Raw genomic sequence first — 20,202 nt, 5'->3', positions numbered from 1 at the left:
GCAGCTAAGTTGAAACCAGAGGAATGCTGACTGCTGCTTTGGATGTGAATGGAGAATAACTCAAGATCAGAATAAAATAAGGAAAGTATTAACAATGTTACCAAGCACTACATGGAGAGAAGGCGCTGCAGGGTGTTGCGGGGCGAGCCTGACCCCGTGCTGCGTTTACAGTGACCTGACCCATCCGCCGCGGACACGCGAGTAGTAATGTGCGCTGCGGCCGCGACCAACAAAATCAGACACAAACAATCCTCTCGTTATCATGGCAAACGGGTTCTTATTGTACAACCCTGTACAGAACTTCAGCAATGTTAAAGATTTAAAAAGCAAAAGTTACAAAACTGTTTGCAATGAACTGGAAATAGAAAAGATAGCACTTTTTGTTTTAAATTCCATTATATAGTACACCGTATAAATTACAGAGTATTCCGATGCACAAACGCATCCGCCCAACGTGTCTGCGCTCCACTTCATGTGGCAATGTCCGTCCATTCTGGTCACTCGGCCAGCGCCGGAGCGTCTCGCCATCACGTGTGACAGTGCTCCAGATCTGGAACGCTGCTGTTGTTGCAGAACCTCAGGTTATTGGGGATGTGACAGTCTGTGTAAGTGATGCCCCCATTTGGGGCGTAAATGGGCTGCAGTCTGAAACCTCCTTTAAGGAGCTGGTCATTGTTTAAGGAGACTATCTGGAAGCTGGTTTCCGTCATCTCCAGGATTGAGTTGTCCTTCTTTGTTCCCGCCTCACAATAATCGTCTTTCCGGCGCCCGCGGTTATATTTCCATTTCTGGGATGTGTAGCGACCCTTTTTGTGCATATGCCAACAGAAGATGCTGAGAAGGACAACAAGTACAAAAATGACTGCCCCCCCGATGAGCCCGGCCAGCAGGAAGGGCGAGCCCAAGCTCTGGGTGGTGGTCTGCTCGTGGCTGGAGGGGCTGTTGCTGCCGTTGTTGAGCAGGGAGGCTTTGGTGGTGGCCTCGGCACACACAGTCTCTTCACCTGCTCGGTAGTTATTAAAAGCATCCAAGGGGACTAAACAAATCCTGTACATGGACTTGGGTTCAAGGTTCAATAAACTCAAGTGTTGCTTCTCACCACTCACGATGCGCTCGTGCACAATCCCCTCCACCAAGCTGTGCCCCATCTTGACCCACGTCAGCTTGTAGGACACGACGGTGACAAAGGACAACCAGCTGACCTGGACGCTCGTGTCATTTATAAAACGGATAGAGAGCTGGAGTCGTTCTCGGATGGGTGGCGTCACTTTCTCAATGACCACGATTTCCGGCTCAGGCACAGTAGCGGGTTCTAGTGACGGGGTCGGTGTTGGGGTTGTAGGTGCCTGAGTGGGTGTAGGGATGAAGACCGTTGGGGGCAGGGTGGTCAGAGCTGTTGTTGGAGGAGGTTGCGTAACAGTGGTTAAGCCGGGAGTGGTGGACGGACATGAGAGAAGATTGACATTGAGCTCCCTCACAGCCATGCCCCGGAAATGCTCCGGTCCCTGACACATGAAAGCACGGACATTAATAGCAGCTGGAAGAGATTTAAGCCACTCGGTCACCCATCGAATGCTGCAATCGCAAAACCACGGATTGTTCCGTGCCGTCAACTGTTTCAGATTCGTTAAGTTATCAAAGACGCCTTTGACCAACGCTTGGAGCTGGTTGTTTGAAATATCCAATCTCTCGAGCTTGTGCAGTTTGGCAAAAGCGGACACGGGGATGTGGTTGATTTGGTTGTCCTGCAGGTTCAACTTTACCAAGTAGGTGCCCTGGAGATCAGTGGGAGGACTCGTGAGGGAGTTACGTACCATGGAAAATTCCGTAAGTTTGGGTAAATCGCTGAAGGTGCCATTGGCAATCCTTTTGTTGGTCAGGAGATTGCCGTCCAGGATCAAGCGTTCCACGCTAGTCAGGTTTTGGAAAGCCTGGTCTGAAATGGTAGCAATGCGGTTTTCATCCAACCTTAACTCTTGCAAAACGAACGGAAGTCCAACGGGCACGCTGCTCAGGTGATTCTTGGACAGGAAGAGCAGTTTTAGGCTGACTGCTTCCCGGAAGGCTCCGTCCTCCACTCCGACGGTGGAGATGGAGTTGTCGTCTAAATGCAGCTCTTCCAGTTTTAAAAGCTGAGCTAGAGCCACCCTGGAAATGGTCTGGATGTTGTTTTCTTGGAGGTGAAGCACTTTGACATTCTTCGGGAGGTTCATAGGGAACTCGTCCAGTTGGTTGCCGTACAGATAGACCGTGTGCACTGACTGGACGTTGTGCAGTTCCGCGGGGAATCCGGCATTGTTAATTTGGTTATTGTGGAGGTAGAGCACTGTTACACCCTCCGGAATCCCAAGAGGCACTGAGGTCAAACTCCGCTCGTTACAGTAGACAAAGTTGCGGTCGCAGCGGCACACAGTGGGACATGCCCTAGAGAGACTTATCTGCATGGAAAGCCCAAGTGCAAACACAATCCAGGACTTCAAAAATGACACCCAGTCCTTGGGCCAAGATACTGTCCGAAGGCCCATTTCTGGTTTGGAGAAAACAAAAGGCCCCGGCCAAAACTAGAGGTGCAAAAGCAAAGAAGGAGGAGTGCAAATCTCAGCATTTAATGTGCTTGTGTCCGGCCATCTGGCAAGAAGAGCGCTCCACGCGGCTAAAGGTGCAGTGATCCCTCCATGCCGCCGCCGCCTGCCATTGATGGGGATTCCGGATTACTCATTAATCTCTGTGGAATTATCTTTTTCGTCCCAAGGATAAAGTTAGTGAAACTGAGCAGGATCTGGGCACATCGCTTCTCCCGCAGCGGGACGTCCGAGTCGTGTTACTGGGGAGTCCTGTGTCTTTGGAAGATCCAACAGCCGAACCTGAAAAAGGAAAAATACGTCAATAACCCAAAGTAATAAGATACAAAGCAATGCACAACGTCACAATACTGATATCACTACACCGAGACCCCCTCACTGACATCACTACACCGAGACCCCTCACTAACATCACTACACCGAGACCCCTCACTAACATCACTACACCGATACCCCCACACTGACATCACTACACCGAGACCCCCACAATGACATCACTACACCGAGACCCCCTCACTGACATCACTACACCGAGACCCCCTCACTGACATCACTACACCGAGACCCCCACACTGACATCACTACACCGAGACCCTCTCACTGACATCACTACACCGAGACCCCCACACTGACATCACTACACCGAGACCCCCACACTGACATCACTACACCGAGACCCTCTCACTGACATCACTACACCGAGACCCCCACACTGACATCACTACACCGAGACCCCCTCACTGACATCACTACACCGAGACCCCCTCACTGACATCACTACACCGAGACCCCCACACTGACATCACTACACCGATACCCCCACACTGACATCACTACACCAAGACCCCCACAATGACATCACTACACCGAGACCCCCTCACTGACATCACTACACCGAGACCCCCTCACTGACATCACTACACTGAGACCCCTCACTGACACCACTACACCGATACCCCCACACTGACATCACTACACCGAGACCCCCACACTGACATCACTACACCGAGACCCTCTCACTGACATCACTACACCGAGACCCCCACACTGACATCACTACACCGAGACCCCCTCACTGACATCACTACACCGAGACCCCCACACTGACATCACTACACCGAGACCCCCTCACTGACATCACTACACCGAGACCCCCACACTGACATCACTACACCGAGACCCCTCACTAACATCACTACACCGATACCCCCACACTGACATCACTACACCGAGACCCCCACAATGACATCACTACACCGAGACCCCCTCACTGACATCACTACACCGAGACCCCCTCACTGACATCACTACACCGAGACCCCCACACTGACATCACTACACTGAGACCCTCTCACTGACATCACTACACCGAGACCCCCACACTGACATCACTACACCGAGACCCCCACACTGACATCACTACACCGAGACCCTCTCACTGACATCACTACACCGAGACCCCCACACTGACATCACTACACCGAGACCCCCACACTGACATCACTACACCGAGACCCCCTCACTGACATCACTACACCGAGACCCCCTCACTGACATCACTACACCGAGACCCCCACACTGACATCACTACACCGATACCCCCACACTGACATCACTACACCGAGACCCCCACACTGACATCACTACACCGAGACCCTCTCACTGACATCACTACACCGAGACCCCCACACTGACATCACTACACCGAGACCCCCTCACTGACATCACTACACCGAGACCCCCACACTGACATCACTACACCGAGACCCCCTCACTGACATCACTACACCGAGACCCCCACACTGACATCACTACACCGAGACACCCACACTGACATCACTACACCGAGACCCCCTCACTGACATCACTACACCGAGACCCCTCACTGACATCACTACACCGAGACCCCCACACTGACATCACTACACCGAGACCCTCTCACTGACATCACTACACCGAGACCCCCACAATGACATCACTACACCGAGACCCCCTCACTGTCATCACTACACCGAGACACCCACACTGACATCACTACACCGAGACCCCCACACTGACATCACTACACCGAGACCCCCATACTGACATCACTACACCGAGACCCCCACACTGACATCACTACACCGAGACCCCCACACTGACATCACTACACCGAGACCCCCTCGCTGACATCACTACACCGAGCCCCCTTCGCTGACATCACTACACCGAGACCCCCTCGCTGACATCACTACACCAAGACCCCCCTCGCTGACATCACTACACCGAGACCCCCTCGCTGACATCACTACACCGAGAAACCCTCGCTGACATCAGTACACCGAGACCCCCACACTGACATCACTACACCAAGACCCTCTCATTGACATCACTACACCGAGACCCCCACACTGACATCACTACACCGAGACCCTCACACTGACATCACTACACCGAGACCCCCTCACTGACATCACTACACCGAGACCCCCACACTGACATCACTACACCGAGACCCCCACACTGACATCACTACACCGAGACCCCCACACTGACATCACTACACCGAGACCCTCACACTGACATCACTACACCGAGACCCCCACAATGACATCACTACACCGAGACCCCCTCACTGACATCACTACACCGAGACCCCCTCACTTACATCATATGTGTGACTGATATCAGCCGCTCCTCTTATATCACTCCAGTACTATTATATCCTCCAGAGACATTACATCATATGTGTGACTGATATCAGCCGCTCCTCTTATATCACTCCAGCACTATTATATCCTCCAGAGACATTACATCATATGTGTGACTGATATCAGCCGCTCCTCTTATATCACTCTAGTACTATTATATCCTCCAGAGACATTACATCATATGTGTGACTGATATCAGCCGCTCTTCTTCTATCACTCTAGTACTATTATATCCTCCAGAGACATTACATCATATGTGTGACTGATATCAGCCGCTCCTCTTATAACACTCCAGTACTATTATATCCTCCAGAGACATTACATCATATATGTGACTGATATCAGCCGCTCCTCTTATAACGCTCCAGCACTATTATATCCTCCAGACATTACATGATGTGTGACTGATATCAGCCGCTCCTCTTATAACACTCCAGTACTATTATATCCTCCAGAGACATTACATCATATGTGTGACTGATATCAGCCGCTCCTCTTATAACACTCCAGCACTATTATATCCTCCAGAGACATTACATCATATATTTGACTGATATCAGCCGCTCCTCTTATAACGCTCCAGCACTATTATATCCTCCAGACATTACATGATGTGTGACTGATATCAGCCGCTCCTCTTATAACACTCCAGTACTATTATATCCTCCAGAGACATTACATCATATGTGACTGATATCAGAGGCTCCTCTTATAACACTCCAGTACTATTATATCCTCCAGAGACATTACATCATATATGTGTGACTGATATCAGCAGCTCCTCTTATATCACTCCAGTACTGTTATATCCTCCAGAGACATTACATCATATGTGTGACTGATATCAGCCGCTCCTCTTATATCACTCCAGTACTATTATATCCTCCAGAGACATTACATCATATGTGTGACTGATATCAGCCGCTCCTCTTATATCACTCCAGCACTATTATATCCTCCAGAGATATTACATCATATGTGTGACTGATATCAGCCGCCCTTCTTATAACACTCCAGCACTATTATATCCTCCAGAGACATTACATCATATGTGTGACTGATATCAGCCGCTCCTCTTATATCACTCCAGTACTATTATATCCTCCAGAGACATTACATCATATGTGACTGATATCAGCCACTCCTCTTATATCACTCCAGTACTATTATATCCTCCAGACATTACATCATATGTGACTGATATCAGCCGCTCCTCTTATATCACTCCAGTACTATTATATCCTCCAGAGACATTACATCATATGTGTGACTGATATCAGCCGCTCCTCTTATAACACTCCAGCACTATTATATCCTCCAGAGACATTACATCATATGTGTGACTGATATCAGCCGCTCCTCGTATAACACTCCAGTACTATTATATCCCCCAGAGACATTACATCATATATGTGACTGATATCAGCCGCTCCTCTTATATCACTCCAGCACTATTATATCCTCCAGAGACATTACATCATATGTGACTGATATCAGCCGCTCCTCTTATAGCACTACAGTACTATTATATCCTCCAGAGACATTACATCATATGTGTGACTGATATCAGCCGCTCCTCTTATATCACTCCAGCACTATTATATCCTCCAGAGACATTACATCATATGTGTGACTGATATCAGCCGCTCCTCTTATAACACTGCAGCACTATTATATCCTCCAGAGACATTAGATCATATGTGACCGATATCAGCCGCTCCTCTTATATCACTCCAGCACTATTATATCCTCCAGAGACATTACATCATATGTGTGACTGATATCAGCCGCTCCTCTTATAACACTCCAGTACTATTATATCCTCCAGAGACATTACATCATATGTGACTGATATCAGCCGCTCCTCTTATAACACTCCAGTACTATTATATCCTCCAGAGACATTACATCATATGTGACTGATATCAGCCGCTCCTCTTATAACACTCCAGTACTATTATATCCTCCAGAGACATTACATCATATATGTGACTGATATCAGCCGCTCCTCTTATAACACTCCAGCACTATTATATCCTCCAGAGACATTACATCATATGTGACTGATATCAGCCGCTCCTCTTATATCACTCCAGGACTATTATATCCTCCAGACATTACATCATATATGTGACTGATATCAGCCGCTCCTCTTATAACACTCCAGTACTATTATATCCTCCAGAGACATTACATCATATGTGTGACTGATATCAGCCGCTCCTCTTATAACACTCCAGCACTATTATATCCTCCAGAGACATTACATCATATGTGACTGATATCAGCCGCTCCTCTTATATCACTCCAGTACTATTATATCCCCCAGAGACATTACATCATATGTGACTGATATCAGCCGCTCCTCTTATATCACTCCAGCACTATTATATCCTCCAGAGACATTACATCATATGTGTGACTGATATCAGCCGCTCCTCTTATAACACTCCAGCACTATTATATCCTCCAGAGACATTACATCATATATGTGACTGATATCAGCCGCTCCTCTTATAACACTCCAGTACTATTATATCCTCCAGAGACATTACATCATATGTGACTGATATCAGCCGCTCCTCTTATATCACTCCAGTACTATTATATCCCCCAGAGACATTACATCATATATGTGACTGATATCAGCCGCTCCTCTTATAACACTCCAGTACTATTATATCCTCCAGAGACATTACATCATATGTGTGACTGATATCAGCCGCTCCTCTTATAACACTCCAGCACTATTATATCCTCCAGAGACATTACATCATATGTGACTGATATCAGCCGCTCCTCTTATATCACTCCAGTACTATTATATCCCCCAGAGACATTACATCATATGTGACTGATATCAGCCGCTCCTCTTATATCACTCCAGCACTATTATATCCTCCAGACATTACATCATATGTGTGACTGATATCAGCCGCTCCTCTTATATCACTCCAGTACTATTATATCCCCCAGAGACATTACATCATATGTGTGACTGATATCAGCCGCTCCTCTTATAACACTCCAGTACTATTATATCCTCCAGAGACATTACATCATATGTGTGACTGATATCAGCAGCTCCTCTTATATCACTCCAGTACTATTATATCCTCCAGAGACATTACATCATATGTGTGACTGATATCAGCCGCTCCTCTTATATCACTCCAGCACTATTATATCCTCCAGAGACATTACATCATATATGTGACTGATATCAGCCGCTCCTCTTATAACACTCCAGCACTATTATATCCTCCAGAGACATTACATCATATGTGTGACTGATATCAGCCGCTCCTCTTATATCACTCCAGTACTATTATATCCCCCAGAGACATTACATCATATGTGACTGATATCAGCCGCTCCTCTTATATCACTCCAGCACTATTATATCCGCCAGAGACATTACATCATATGTGACTGATATCAGCCGCTCCTCTTATATCACTCCAGCACTATTATATCCTCCAGAGACATTACATCATATGTGACTGATATCAGCCGCTCCTCTTATATCACTCCAGTACTATTATATCCGCCAGAGACATTACATCATATGTGACTGATATCAGCCGCTCCTCTTATATCACTCCAGCACTATTATATCCTCCAGAGACATTACATCATATGTGACTGATATCAGCCGCTCCTCTTATATCACTCCAGTACTATTATATCCCCCAGAGACATTACATCATATATGTGACTGATATCAGCCGCTCCTCTTATAACACTCCAGTACTATTATATCCGCCAGAGACATTACATCATATGTGACTGATATCAGCCGCTCCTCTTATATCACTCCAGCACTATTATATCCTCCAGAGACATTACATCATATGTGACTGATATCAGCCGCTCCTCTTATATCACTCCAGCACTATTATATCCTCCAGAGACATTACATCATATATGTGACTGATATCAGCCGCTCCTCTTATTACGCTGCTGATCTAGATATAAGGTTACCGGCCCTTTAAGGGCAACATCTAGAGCCGTTTACAAGTTAATTTACAAAGCCGCTGATGTAGTTACGCAGGTCAGTAAATCCTGCAGCGTCTCCTGGAACGTCGCCCTCGTCCTACTAAAGGGGTTTATGATTCTGACTGCGGTGACGCTGCAGGTACAGATAGATCTATCTAGATAAGAAATGGTGGAGATGATCTCAGGGGGATAATCACATAATCATCATCATCATCATCATCATCATCGTCATCAGTAACTATAGGATGTGGATCCCGGATGTAAATTGAATTATCCTCAATTTTAGGTTTAGAAAGGATTTTTTGTAACCATTTTAACAAAAAATTGTGGGGAGGGGGAAAAAAAAGGAAAATTATTGGATTCAGAGGATTAAGGTAAAAGTTTAAAAACTCCACATCATTCCAAACATTAGCAATACAGTATCTATCTATCTATCTATCTATCTATCTATCTATCTATCTATCTATCTATCTATCTATCTCATATCTATCTCATATCTATCTATCTATCTATCTATCTATCTATCTATCTATCTATCTCATATCTATCCATCCATCCGCACAAGGATCCATAGAAAGTAAGTCAGATGCTGTGATGGGGTTGATATTGGTCAATCACTCAGCTTTCCCAGAAACAGATATAACCAAGAAACGTTGATATTGAACATTTTGCAGAGTGACATCAGGAGACGTCTCCAGTGCAGATATCAGACGTTACATGGAAGGTCTTCAGTTTCTGCATTCAGTTCTCCTTGGGTCTAGTTCACATGGACGTTTTTGTCACACAGAAAGAATCTGCTGCATAATTCCTTCATGATTTTATGCCGCTTCTTTTTACACGTTTTTTGAGGCATTTTTTCAAGAAGTTTTTTCTGATCCTTTTTCTTATTAATCAAATGCAAAAACAGTGATCGATTTTTGGTAAAAAAAAACACGTCAAGAAACGCTTCAAAATAAACGGAACTGTAAACGGAGATTGGGACGTTTTTTTTGCGCTGATTCTGACGCGGTTTTGGCATCAAAATCACCACCAAAAAACTCTGTGTGAACTAGGCCTGGCAGAGGTTGGACACAGTTTAGTGAGGGGCATTGTTTGGGGGCTCTTGCTCGTCACCTCTGGAATTCTACACAACAAATGCCCCATGTATGCAACGTCCTGCAAGTCATGTGGAAGCGATAGTCTGCAGCTCCTGGCGTCCAGTCCATGCCGTTGACAGACACTCGCAGCAAAAGCTGCACAAATAAATAATTCAGAGAATTCAGAGAATGCCGGCGGGGAGCACGAATAACCCAGATTTCCAGTGTCACCCAGAACAGGCGCAAAACAACTCCGAGCTCCAGAAGGCGCAGATCTGACGCTCACAAGACGCTTCACACGTCCCAATATATTCCTGTGAAGATAAAACAGCTGACAACTGAAAGCAACAACGGGGGCCGCAGAATGCCTGCAGTCACAGGCAAGGAGAATGTCAGAGAATGGGAATGGAGTCATCTTCACAGTCAGAGGATGAAAAGTCCGAGTCAGGAGAAGGATGAAAAGTCCGAGTCAGGAGAAGGATGAAAAGTCCGAGTCAGGAGAAGGATGAAAAGTCCGAGTCGGGAGAAGGATGAAAAGTCCGAGTCGGGAGAAGGATGAAAAGTCCCAGTCGGGAGAAGGATGAAAAGTCCCAGTCGGGAGAAGGATGAAAAGTCCGAGTCGGGAGAAGGATGAAAAGTCCGAGTCGGGAGAAGGATGAAAAGTCCGAGTCGGGAGAAGGATGAAAAGTCCGAGTCGGGAGAAGGATGAAAAGTCCGAGTCAGGAGGAGGATGAAAAGTCCCAGTCAGGAGAAGGATGAAAAGTCCCAGTCAGGAGAAGGATGAAAAGTCCCAGTCGGGAGAAGGATGAAAAGTCCCAGTCGGGAGAAGGATGAAAAGTCCGAGTCGGGAGAAGGATGAAAAGTCCCAGTCGGGAGAAGGATGAAAAGTCCCAGTCGGGAGAAGGATGAAAAGTCAGAGTCAGGAGAAGGATGAAAAGTCAGAGTCAGGAGAAGGATGAAAAGTCCCAGTCAGGAGAAGGATGAAAAGTCCGAGTCAGGAGAAGGATGAAAAGTCCGAGTCAGGAGAAGGATGAAAAGTCCGAGTCAGGAGAAGGATGAAAAGTCCGAGTCAGGAGAAGGATGAAAAGTCCGAGTCAGGAGAAGGATGAAAAGTCCGAGTCAGGAGAAGGATGAAAAGTGTGAGTAAAAAGAAGGATGAAAAGTCCCAGTCGGGAGAAGGACGGCGCCAGATTACTCTGATACATATGTAACAATATTGTAATGACCGGGCCACGCCCCTGCGGCACAGGAACAGAGAACATTGCCAGCCATGTTTGTATTGGGGGAAATCTGACAAAAGTTTAACTCAGCCGACATAATCAGACCTGATGCATATGACAAACCCATTACTGCTACACTTGACATACTGAATCTATCCACCTCTGAGAAGATCAGCTCTGCTGATACGGCCAACTCAAATATTCTGCATTTGAAAAACCCAACTCCGACCCAACACTATTACATCTGACAATACCAGCTCTACTGCATATGACCAACTCAACTCTGCTGCATGTGACAAAAGCTGCCCTACAGCATGTAACCAACCTAAAACTGATAGATTTCACAATCCTAGCTGTACTGCATATAACCAACTGACTTGTGTTGCATCTTACAAACCCAGCTCAGCTGCATATAACCAAATCATCTCTGCTGCATCTAACAAACCTTCCATTTATAACTGATGTATACAAAATTGCTGTGACATTTTTTATACTATTGTGATCTGTAGATGGCGCCATTACATTAATCTCTATGGAGAACTTCTCTTTGCCACAACTCTCTTTTACATTACGGGGTCAGATACATACGTCCGCTCCAGGGGCAGCTTTAGGGGTGTGCGACTCGTCATTACTGGCCCGGATAGTCTGGCACCTGAAGTTTGGCCCCTGATTCCACACTATTAGGGGGTCCCGAACCTCTGGAAGGACATCTGCACCGGGCTCCATTCCCCAGGTTATTGATTTGGCAGTGTTATATGTGCACATAATGACTATATTATTCCGTACACTATAAGGGGGTCAGTGATAGAAGGCTCCGCACGGGGCACCATCCCACCTGCCGCCCTGGACTGCCCCTGTTTAGATTGTTGGGACCCCCGGGACCAGTCGACCTCGTCCTGTTGTTGGGGGCCCCAGAGCCGCCGCTGTCATGTCACCGCTCGTTATCAGTGCAGCATGTTTACAGGGAAAGTGATGAATTACACGGCACCTACTGATATTGAGGACCGGACAGCTCTGGATGTGGCCCTTGGCTCCAGCGTACAGTGGGGGCCCCGTCTATCAGCCTCATATGTCCTAATATCTTATAATAATTCTTCCTCTGCAGCGATGGGACAAATAACCAATAATCATTTTTTTCACAATTTTCTTCACTCTCTGTCCAGTCCTAGTGCGGCGGCGGCGGCGGCGGAGCGTCACCCGGCGTCACCCAAGCACCAACGTCCTTCAGGGTTTTTATATTTCACGTCTTCCATCTCTAATCTGCAAATTGCTGCCCCTGTCAGAGCTGAAGGCGTTATAGCAGGAGCCCCGATCAATCCAAGAGCATTAACACGGCCAATTAATATTCACTGCCATTATCAACGCCACATGAAATGAAGACATCGTCCACGCAATCACGCCGCCGCCATTGTGGATGTAGTGGATGTGAAGGTGTAGCAGGGCTGAATTTGTCATTTGAGTCTTTGTGGATAAAATATTCTGTCCCAATGACAATGAAACTAAAACCCCACTCTGACAAACACAGCTTTACTACATCTGACAAACCGCCCTAGTCCTGTATATAAATAGCCGGCCAAAGGAAAGTGGCTTGTTGAAACCCGCCTGGCACCAGCCCCCTTAGCTACACCCCTCCTCTGCTGCATCTAGCAAACACAACTCTGCTGCATCTAACATACTCAGCTAAGCTGCATATTGCATACTCAGCTCTGCAGCCTCTGATACAGTCAGCTCTCCTACATTACATCCAACACACTGTGCTCTGCTGCATCTGACAAAATCTGCACTGCTGTATCTGACAAACAAATCACTGTTGCATCTGACACACTCAGCTCTGCTACATATGTCACGTGTCGCTCGCTGAGAGGGGACAGCTTGGCTCCAATTACTGCGGATGACGTGAGGCTGCATAAAAAAATCCTCTAACTGGATTATGGTCCTAACTCAATTGTGACAGTCACAGTTTATCCCGCTTAGCGCGCTGCGCTTCGTGTCTGATCGCGCCGTCTTGTTTTCGAATCTTCTCCTTGTCGTGTGAATTGAATCTCAATGGGGTCTGGGACGTTGTAGAACAGCTGCTCCTGCGGCCTGGCACGTCCGCTTAACCCATTCAGAGCTAGGCGAGGGGGCGTACGCTGTGGATAAAGAATGGCGCAGCTGCCTCCATTGTCATCTATTAGCAAAAATGGCGAATTGTTTGCAGCACTTGACAAGTTAATAACAATCTGTTCTACGGCAGCATGTTATTACATCTCACAGGGGCCAATCAGATGCCGGGGATCGGCGCTGATTACATGGAAATGTCCCCCGAGTACATCACGGCTTCACTATAAGTAACAGGAAGAAATTACAAATATACCCGAAATTCCAGAGACAACCAGATCCCCCCACCATGTGTCCAGTGACGGCCGCCGCAGCGCCATTCGTGTACCCGTGGAGCACGCTGCATAACAACTGGCGAGGACTTTCAGAATTGTCGGACAAACAAAAAGTGAAGTTGCTGTATGGATGAGAAGGTTTGTCCGCCATATTTAAAGAGTGAACCACAATATGTTCCACCATCGACAGCAATGGTGTAACCACCAGGATGGCAGGTGGAGTAGTCGCCATGGGGCCCCGAGGTGAGGACCAATTAGTGATCAGGGTGGATAATGGAAATGACAGACACAGAGGACAGAGGGGAGGCCAGCGGAGCCAGGTGGAGGTCATGGTGGGGGAGGCTCCATCCCAAGTGCTGTGTAAGGCCTCACGGCTACTTGGTACACCCCTGACTGACACTTTTTCTACATGAGCCCCCAATATTTCAGGTGTGGATTCCTATGGAGCACTGTCTCTAGTGGCCACAAGGTGGAGGAGGAAGAAAAAAGAAGAAGAAGAAAAAAGAAGAAGAAGAAAAAAGAAGAAGAAGAAACAAGAAGAAAAAAGAAGAAAGAAAGGCCAGGATGATGAAGAACTTGGGTTATATCCACTTCAGATTTGCTGAGAAGCACAGAAGAGCTACATGGAATAAAAAAGCCATTTTTGAGGCCACATAGAGACTTTACTGGAACCTCCTGCCTCTCCGTACCTCCTGCCTCTCCGTACCTCCTGCCTCGTCGTACCTCCTGCCTCGTCGTACCTCCTGCCTCGTCGAACCTCCTGCCTCGTCGTACCTCCTGCCTCGTCGTACCTCCTGCCTCGTCGTACCTCCTGCCTCTCCGTACCTCCTGCCTCGTCGTACCTCCTGCCTCGTCGAACCTCCTGCCTCTCCGTACCTCCTGCCTCGTCGAACCTCCTGCCTCGTCGTACCTCCTGCCTCGTCGAACCTCCTGCCTCGTCGAACCTCCTGCCTCGTCGTACCTCCTGCCTCGTCGTACCTCCTGCCTCTCCGTGCCTCCTGCCTCGTCGTACCTCCTGCCTCGTCGAACCTCCTGCCTCGTCGTACCTCCTGCCTCGTCGTACCTCCTGCCTCGTCGTACCTCCTGCCTCATTTGTCACCCAGGCCCCTGAATTGTAAATCTGCTGAGTTGCACAATGATTGTATGACCGGGTGACTGTATCACTCGGGGGATGTGACGTTGAGGAGTCCCAGGAGAGCTGAGGCCATAATTTTGAACAACCCGGCAGAAGAAGACGACTGAAGGACTTTCATGGAGATTTCTTGATTTTGGGGCGAAATATCAGATATTGAACCCCTGGACACAGACAGCACAGAGACGACTCTTCCGTCATCGATGTCAGGAACACATAAGCCGGGGAAGATAAAGTATCCCGGACTGACTACACCCCACTAAAGCCTTTAATAGCAGGGGTGGGGGCCGGGAGCTCAGGCTGCAAATCCAGATTGGGCGCACACCTCTGGACCAGCGCAGCCGGATAATCCCTGATCTCAGCCGCGAGGTAAGAAGTCCACGCAGATCTGGAGATATAAGTCACAGGACCCCAATGTGAAGTCTGTACCAGGAGCCCCTCCAAACCCTATGTGACCTGTATGGCACTGCTGTGCGGTGTGTAGAGGATCCCTCCGCATTACTGATCGCCCAACCACTGGTCACATGTAAATGACACGGACAGAAAAAGGGCGCAGCTATGCTCGAAAATATGGCACCCAAAAATGTGTCGCACCTTTTAACTTCAAGTAACAAGTTTTCTTTACATTTAAAGGAATTCTCTACTGACCGGCCTCTTACTGCTCCTCGCTTCCCAGTTGGGACAACACAAGAAAGTCCTTTTGCTGATGTCACCTGACCTGCCGCGTCTCTCCATGGTTCTCAACATGCCTGACGGTGATGGTGTCAGGCTCCTCCCCCTGCTCTGCTTTACACATGGGAGGGGGTGGAGCATGACACCATCATCTTCAGCCAGGGATGTGGAAACTGGTCCCTAGGTGTGGTCACATGAGTTCAAGGATTTTACGCTTTTGTTTCAACATGGCTACCAGGGGCAGTATGAAAACGGGGCGTCCGCCAAATGTGTAGAAGTGACGGAATGCTGGTGGTAGTGACATCTCATGAATGAATCCCAATGATCACCGGGGATCAAAATACAAAAAAAATTAAAAATAATAGAAATTAACTCTTGCTGAACCCCAATATCCATAGTGTCTATATATATAGATATATATATCCAGCACTGTCCCTTTAACAGGAGCAGCCCCGAGATTCATGCCGTACATTTGCTGAGATGACACTTCCTAACAGTCGCCCGCAGGAAGCTCTCAGTGCCCGGTGTCAGGTTTGGTGCCCGGATCGCTGGTAACCGTAGCACTTCCACCCGGAGAAGGTGAATGGCGGAGGCCTATTAGCCGAGCGCACTTGTGGTTTTGCTTACACGCTCATAAAGCTCCTTGTTCCCCCTCCCAATCTACATTTGGAAGCAAATTCCATCCCCGCTTAATAAACAGAGGTCATTAAAAGCTCAGCTTAGAAAATCAGAATTGTCTGTAAGCACCGCCGAGCGTTTTAAGCAACTGCACAGACAAATGCAATAAGAATTTTATGGCTCCAGCGCTGAATGCGGAATGACAATTTGGATATCACAAGGGCTTTCTGACATTGTAGGGGAAACACCGGCGGAGGGAGCGATCAAAATCTGTGCTCTGATATCTGCCCTGGTATATCTGCCCTGGTATATCTGCCCTTGTATATCTGCCCTGGTATATCTGCCCTAGTATATCTGCCCTGGTATATCTGTCCTAGTATATCTGCCCTGGTATATCTGCCCTAGTATATCTGCCCTGGTATATCTGCCCTAGTATATCTGCCCTGGTATATCTGTCCTGGTATATCTGTCCTAGTATATCTGCCCTAGTATATCTGCCCTGGTATATCTGTCCTGGTATATGTGCCCTGGTATATCTGCCCTAGTATATCTGCCCTGGTATATCTGCCCTGGTATATCTGCCCTGGTATATCTGTCCTAGTATATCTGCCCTAGTATATCTGTCCTAGTATATCTGCCCTGGTATATCTGCCCTGGTATATCTGCCCTAGTATATCTGTCCTAGTATATCTGTCCTAGTATATCTGCCCTGGTATATCTGTCCTAGTATATCTGTCCTAGTATATCTGCCCTAGTATATCTGTCCTAGTATATCTGCCCTGGTATATCTGCCCTGGTATATCTGCCCTGGTATATCTGTCCTAGTATATCTGTCCTAGTATATCTGCCCTGGTATATCTGCCCTAGTATATCTGTCCTAGTATATCTGCCCTGGTATATCTGCCCTGGTATATCTGCCCTGGTATATCTGCCCTGGTATATCTGTCCTAGTATATCTGCCCTAGTATATCTGCCCTTGTATATCTGCCCTGGTATATCTGCCCTGGTATATCTGCCCTGGTATATCTTCCCTAGTATATCTGCCCTGGTATATCTTCCCTAGTATATCTGCCCCAGTATATCTGTCCCAGTATATCTGTCCCAGTATATCTGTCCCAGTATATCTGTCCCAGTATATCTGTCCCAGTATATCTGCCCCAGTATATCTGTCCCAGTATATCTGTCCTAGTATATCTGTCCCAGTATATCTGTCCCAGTATATCTGTCCTAGTATATCTGCCCCAGTATATCTGTCCCAGTATATCTGTCCTAGTATATCTGTCCTAGTATATCTGCCCTGGTATATCTGCCCTAGTATATCTGTCCTAGTATATCTGCCCCAGTATATCTGCCCCAGTATATCTGTCCTAGTATATCTGTCCCAGTATATCTGTCCTAGTATATCTGCCCTGGTATATCTGCCCTAGTATATCTGCCCCAGTATATCTGTCCCAGTATATCTGTCCTAGTATATCTGCCCCAGTATATCTGTCCTAGTATATCTGCCCCAGTATATCTGTCCCAGTATATCTGTCCTAGTATATCTGTCCTAGTATATCTGCCCTGGTATATCTTCCCTAGTATATCTGCCCTGGTATATCTTCCCTAGTATATCTGCCCCAGTATATCTGTCCCAGTATATCTGTCCTAGTATATCTGTCCCAGTATATTTGTCCTAGTATATCTGCCCCAGTATATCTGTCCCAGTATATCTGTCCTAGTATATCTGTCCCAGTATATCTGTCCCAGTATATCTGCCCCAGTATATCTGTCCCAGTATATCTGTCCTAGTATACCTGTCCTAGTATATCTGCCCTGGTATATCTGCCCTAGTATATCTGTCCTAGTATATCTGCCCCAGTATATCTGCCCCAGTATATCTGTCCTAGTATATCTGTCCCAGTATATCTGTCCCAGTATATCTGTCCTAGTATATCTGCCCTAGTATATCTGCCCTAGTATATCTGCCCCAGTATATCTGCCCTAGTATATCTTCCCTGGTATATCTTCCCTGGTATATCTGCCCTGGTATATCTGCCCTGGTATATCTGTCCTAGTATATCTGCCCTAGTATATCTGTCCTAGTATATCTGTCCCAGTATATCTGTCCTAGTATATCTGCCCTGGTATATCTGCCCTGGTATATCTGCCCTAGTATATCTGCCCTAGTATATCTGCCCCAGTATATCTGCCCCAGTATATCTGCCCCAGTATATCTGTCCTAGTATATCTGCCCTGTTATATTCATGATCCGTTTCCGTACTCTAATATTACATCTACGTATTGTATCATCATATACATATACTAGTTAGGTAGCAATACAAAAGGTAGTGGCCCTTTAAGTAAGGTGAGCGCAGCCCAGAGGTCGTCGTGTGGCATTATATATAGTAGATTCTATATATACAGGAGGGATCATATACATTTATCTGCTTCTCCCCTCGGGGCGATATATAAACACACGCCTGACGCAATAAGGAATATTTGGGATGAAACGTTATCCGTGTGGAATCTCTCGCTGCCGCCTGCACAGCAGTGTCACAGTTACACACCGGATTAACCCTTCACCCTAGGACAGGAGTCTAATATCCAAACAGGACACAACGCTGACAATTCATTCCAATGTACAGGAAGGACAACCGACTGACAACTATCGCTGACAACCAGGGGTCAGACATTAACCGTCTCTCTATACAAGGTGTGGGAACTTGGTTGTCAGCGATAGACATTAGCCAGTTTAGCTCTACCTTCAGAGCTGATGGTCGTCACTGTTTACCTCCACTCCTCTATCAGACCTGTAACTGTTCCCTGACCTCCCACAATGCACTGCTCTCTGATAACAGGAAACCAGTAGCAATGTAAATGCAGCTCTGGCTGTGACTGGAGTTTATATGTCTTTTAGAATCAGTACAAGAGAAGTAAAGCGGTAAAGGATTTATAAAGTTACCAGGATTATAGGCAGATTTATATTGTAACTGTAAATGGATAGAACACGAAATGCAACGTAGAAATGCAGGTGAACCACAATAGAGTAGACACATCCAAAGTCAAGAAGCCTGTGGTGCCATCTCCTATGCAGCCCAACTGTAGTCTAGACATAGTTTTGCGCAGTTAGGGGCGCTAATCACCTCCGTGCTACAGAGTTTACATTTTTTATAAATCATTAAAACAGCCATTTTTTTTCCGGTGGCAGTGATTCCTCATTTGACCAGCAGGTGTCACTAGAGATTTCCAGGCTCGGACCAGTCCTTAGCATTGGGCTTGGCCCTGGGATGGATGAACCTGTTCTCAAACCTGTTCTACTTCCGTGTCACCTCGAATATTTAGTTACTGGTAGAATTTCTGCGCATTCTTACAGGACAAGGTCAGATATTACACCGCATGACTAATAACGAGCGGGCGCAGCAGTCGTTGTACCGTCTGTGTTACTAAAACACTCAAATCCCTCCTGGAAGATCCAATGAATCAATTTAAATATTAAAATGAAAACATATTTTTGAACTCAAATTAAAATTGAAAAAAAAATAATTCTTGTGTAACTGCGACGTGTATATCGCCACCTAGAGGATAATTTGTTGGGAAGCAGGTGACAGTGTTGAGAAAGGATAATCAGAAAATGATGAAGAAGTAGGAATTGCGGTTTACGGGGAGCTCCGTTATTTAAAGTGATAGTGCGCTTACATTCCGTGGGGTCTAGGGGCAGCTTTATAGAAGTGGCTCCGGCAGCCATTGTTTTCTGAGCTCCGCCATTGCCGGTAAGAGCTTCCTGAAGGGATGTGAGGCCGCTGCACGGGAGTCCACACCTTGATTAATTAGCAGATATGGCCGCCGGCTATGACCC

The 20,202-nt window shown here is 46.9% G+C and overlaps 1 protein-coding gene across 2 annotated transcripts in view; it reads right to left on the bottom strand.

Annotated features, from left to right (window-relative positions):
• Positions 1-276: 276 nt before the first annotated feature.
• FLRT2 (fibronectin leucine rich transmembrane protein 2) overlaps positions 277-20,202 on the bottom strand; it is a 52,402-nt gene continuing 32,476 nt past the window's right edge. For both annotated transcript variants that reach the window (XM_075844403.1, XM_075844402.1), the window contains exon 2: positions 277-2,864. In XM_075844403.1, coding sequence (XP_075700518.1) covers positions 528-2,525 — 1,998 coding nt within the window. In that variant the 5' untranslated portion in view covers positions 2,526-2,864 and the 3' untranslated portion in view covers positions 277-527. The remainder of the gene's footprint in view (positions 2,865-20,202) is intronic.

The sequence above is a fragment of the Rhinoderma darwinii genome, chromosome 12 (genome assembly GCF_050947455.1).
Source record: "Rhinoderma darwinii isolate aRhiDar2 chromosome 12, aRhiDar2.hap1, whole genome shotgun sequence".
NCBI lineage: Eukaryota > Metazoa > Chordata > Amphibia > Anura > Rhinodermatidae > Rhinoderma > Rhinoderma darwinii.
This window is presented reverse-complemented; position numbering and strand designations above follow the sequence as displayed.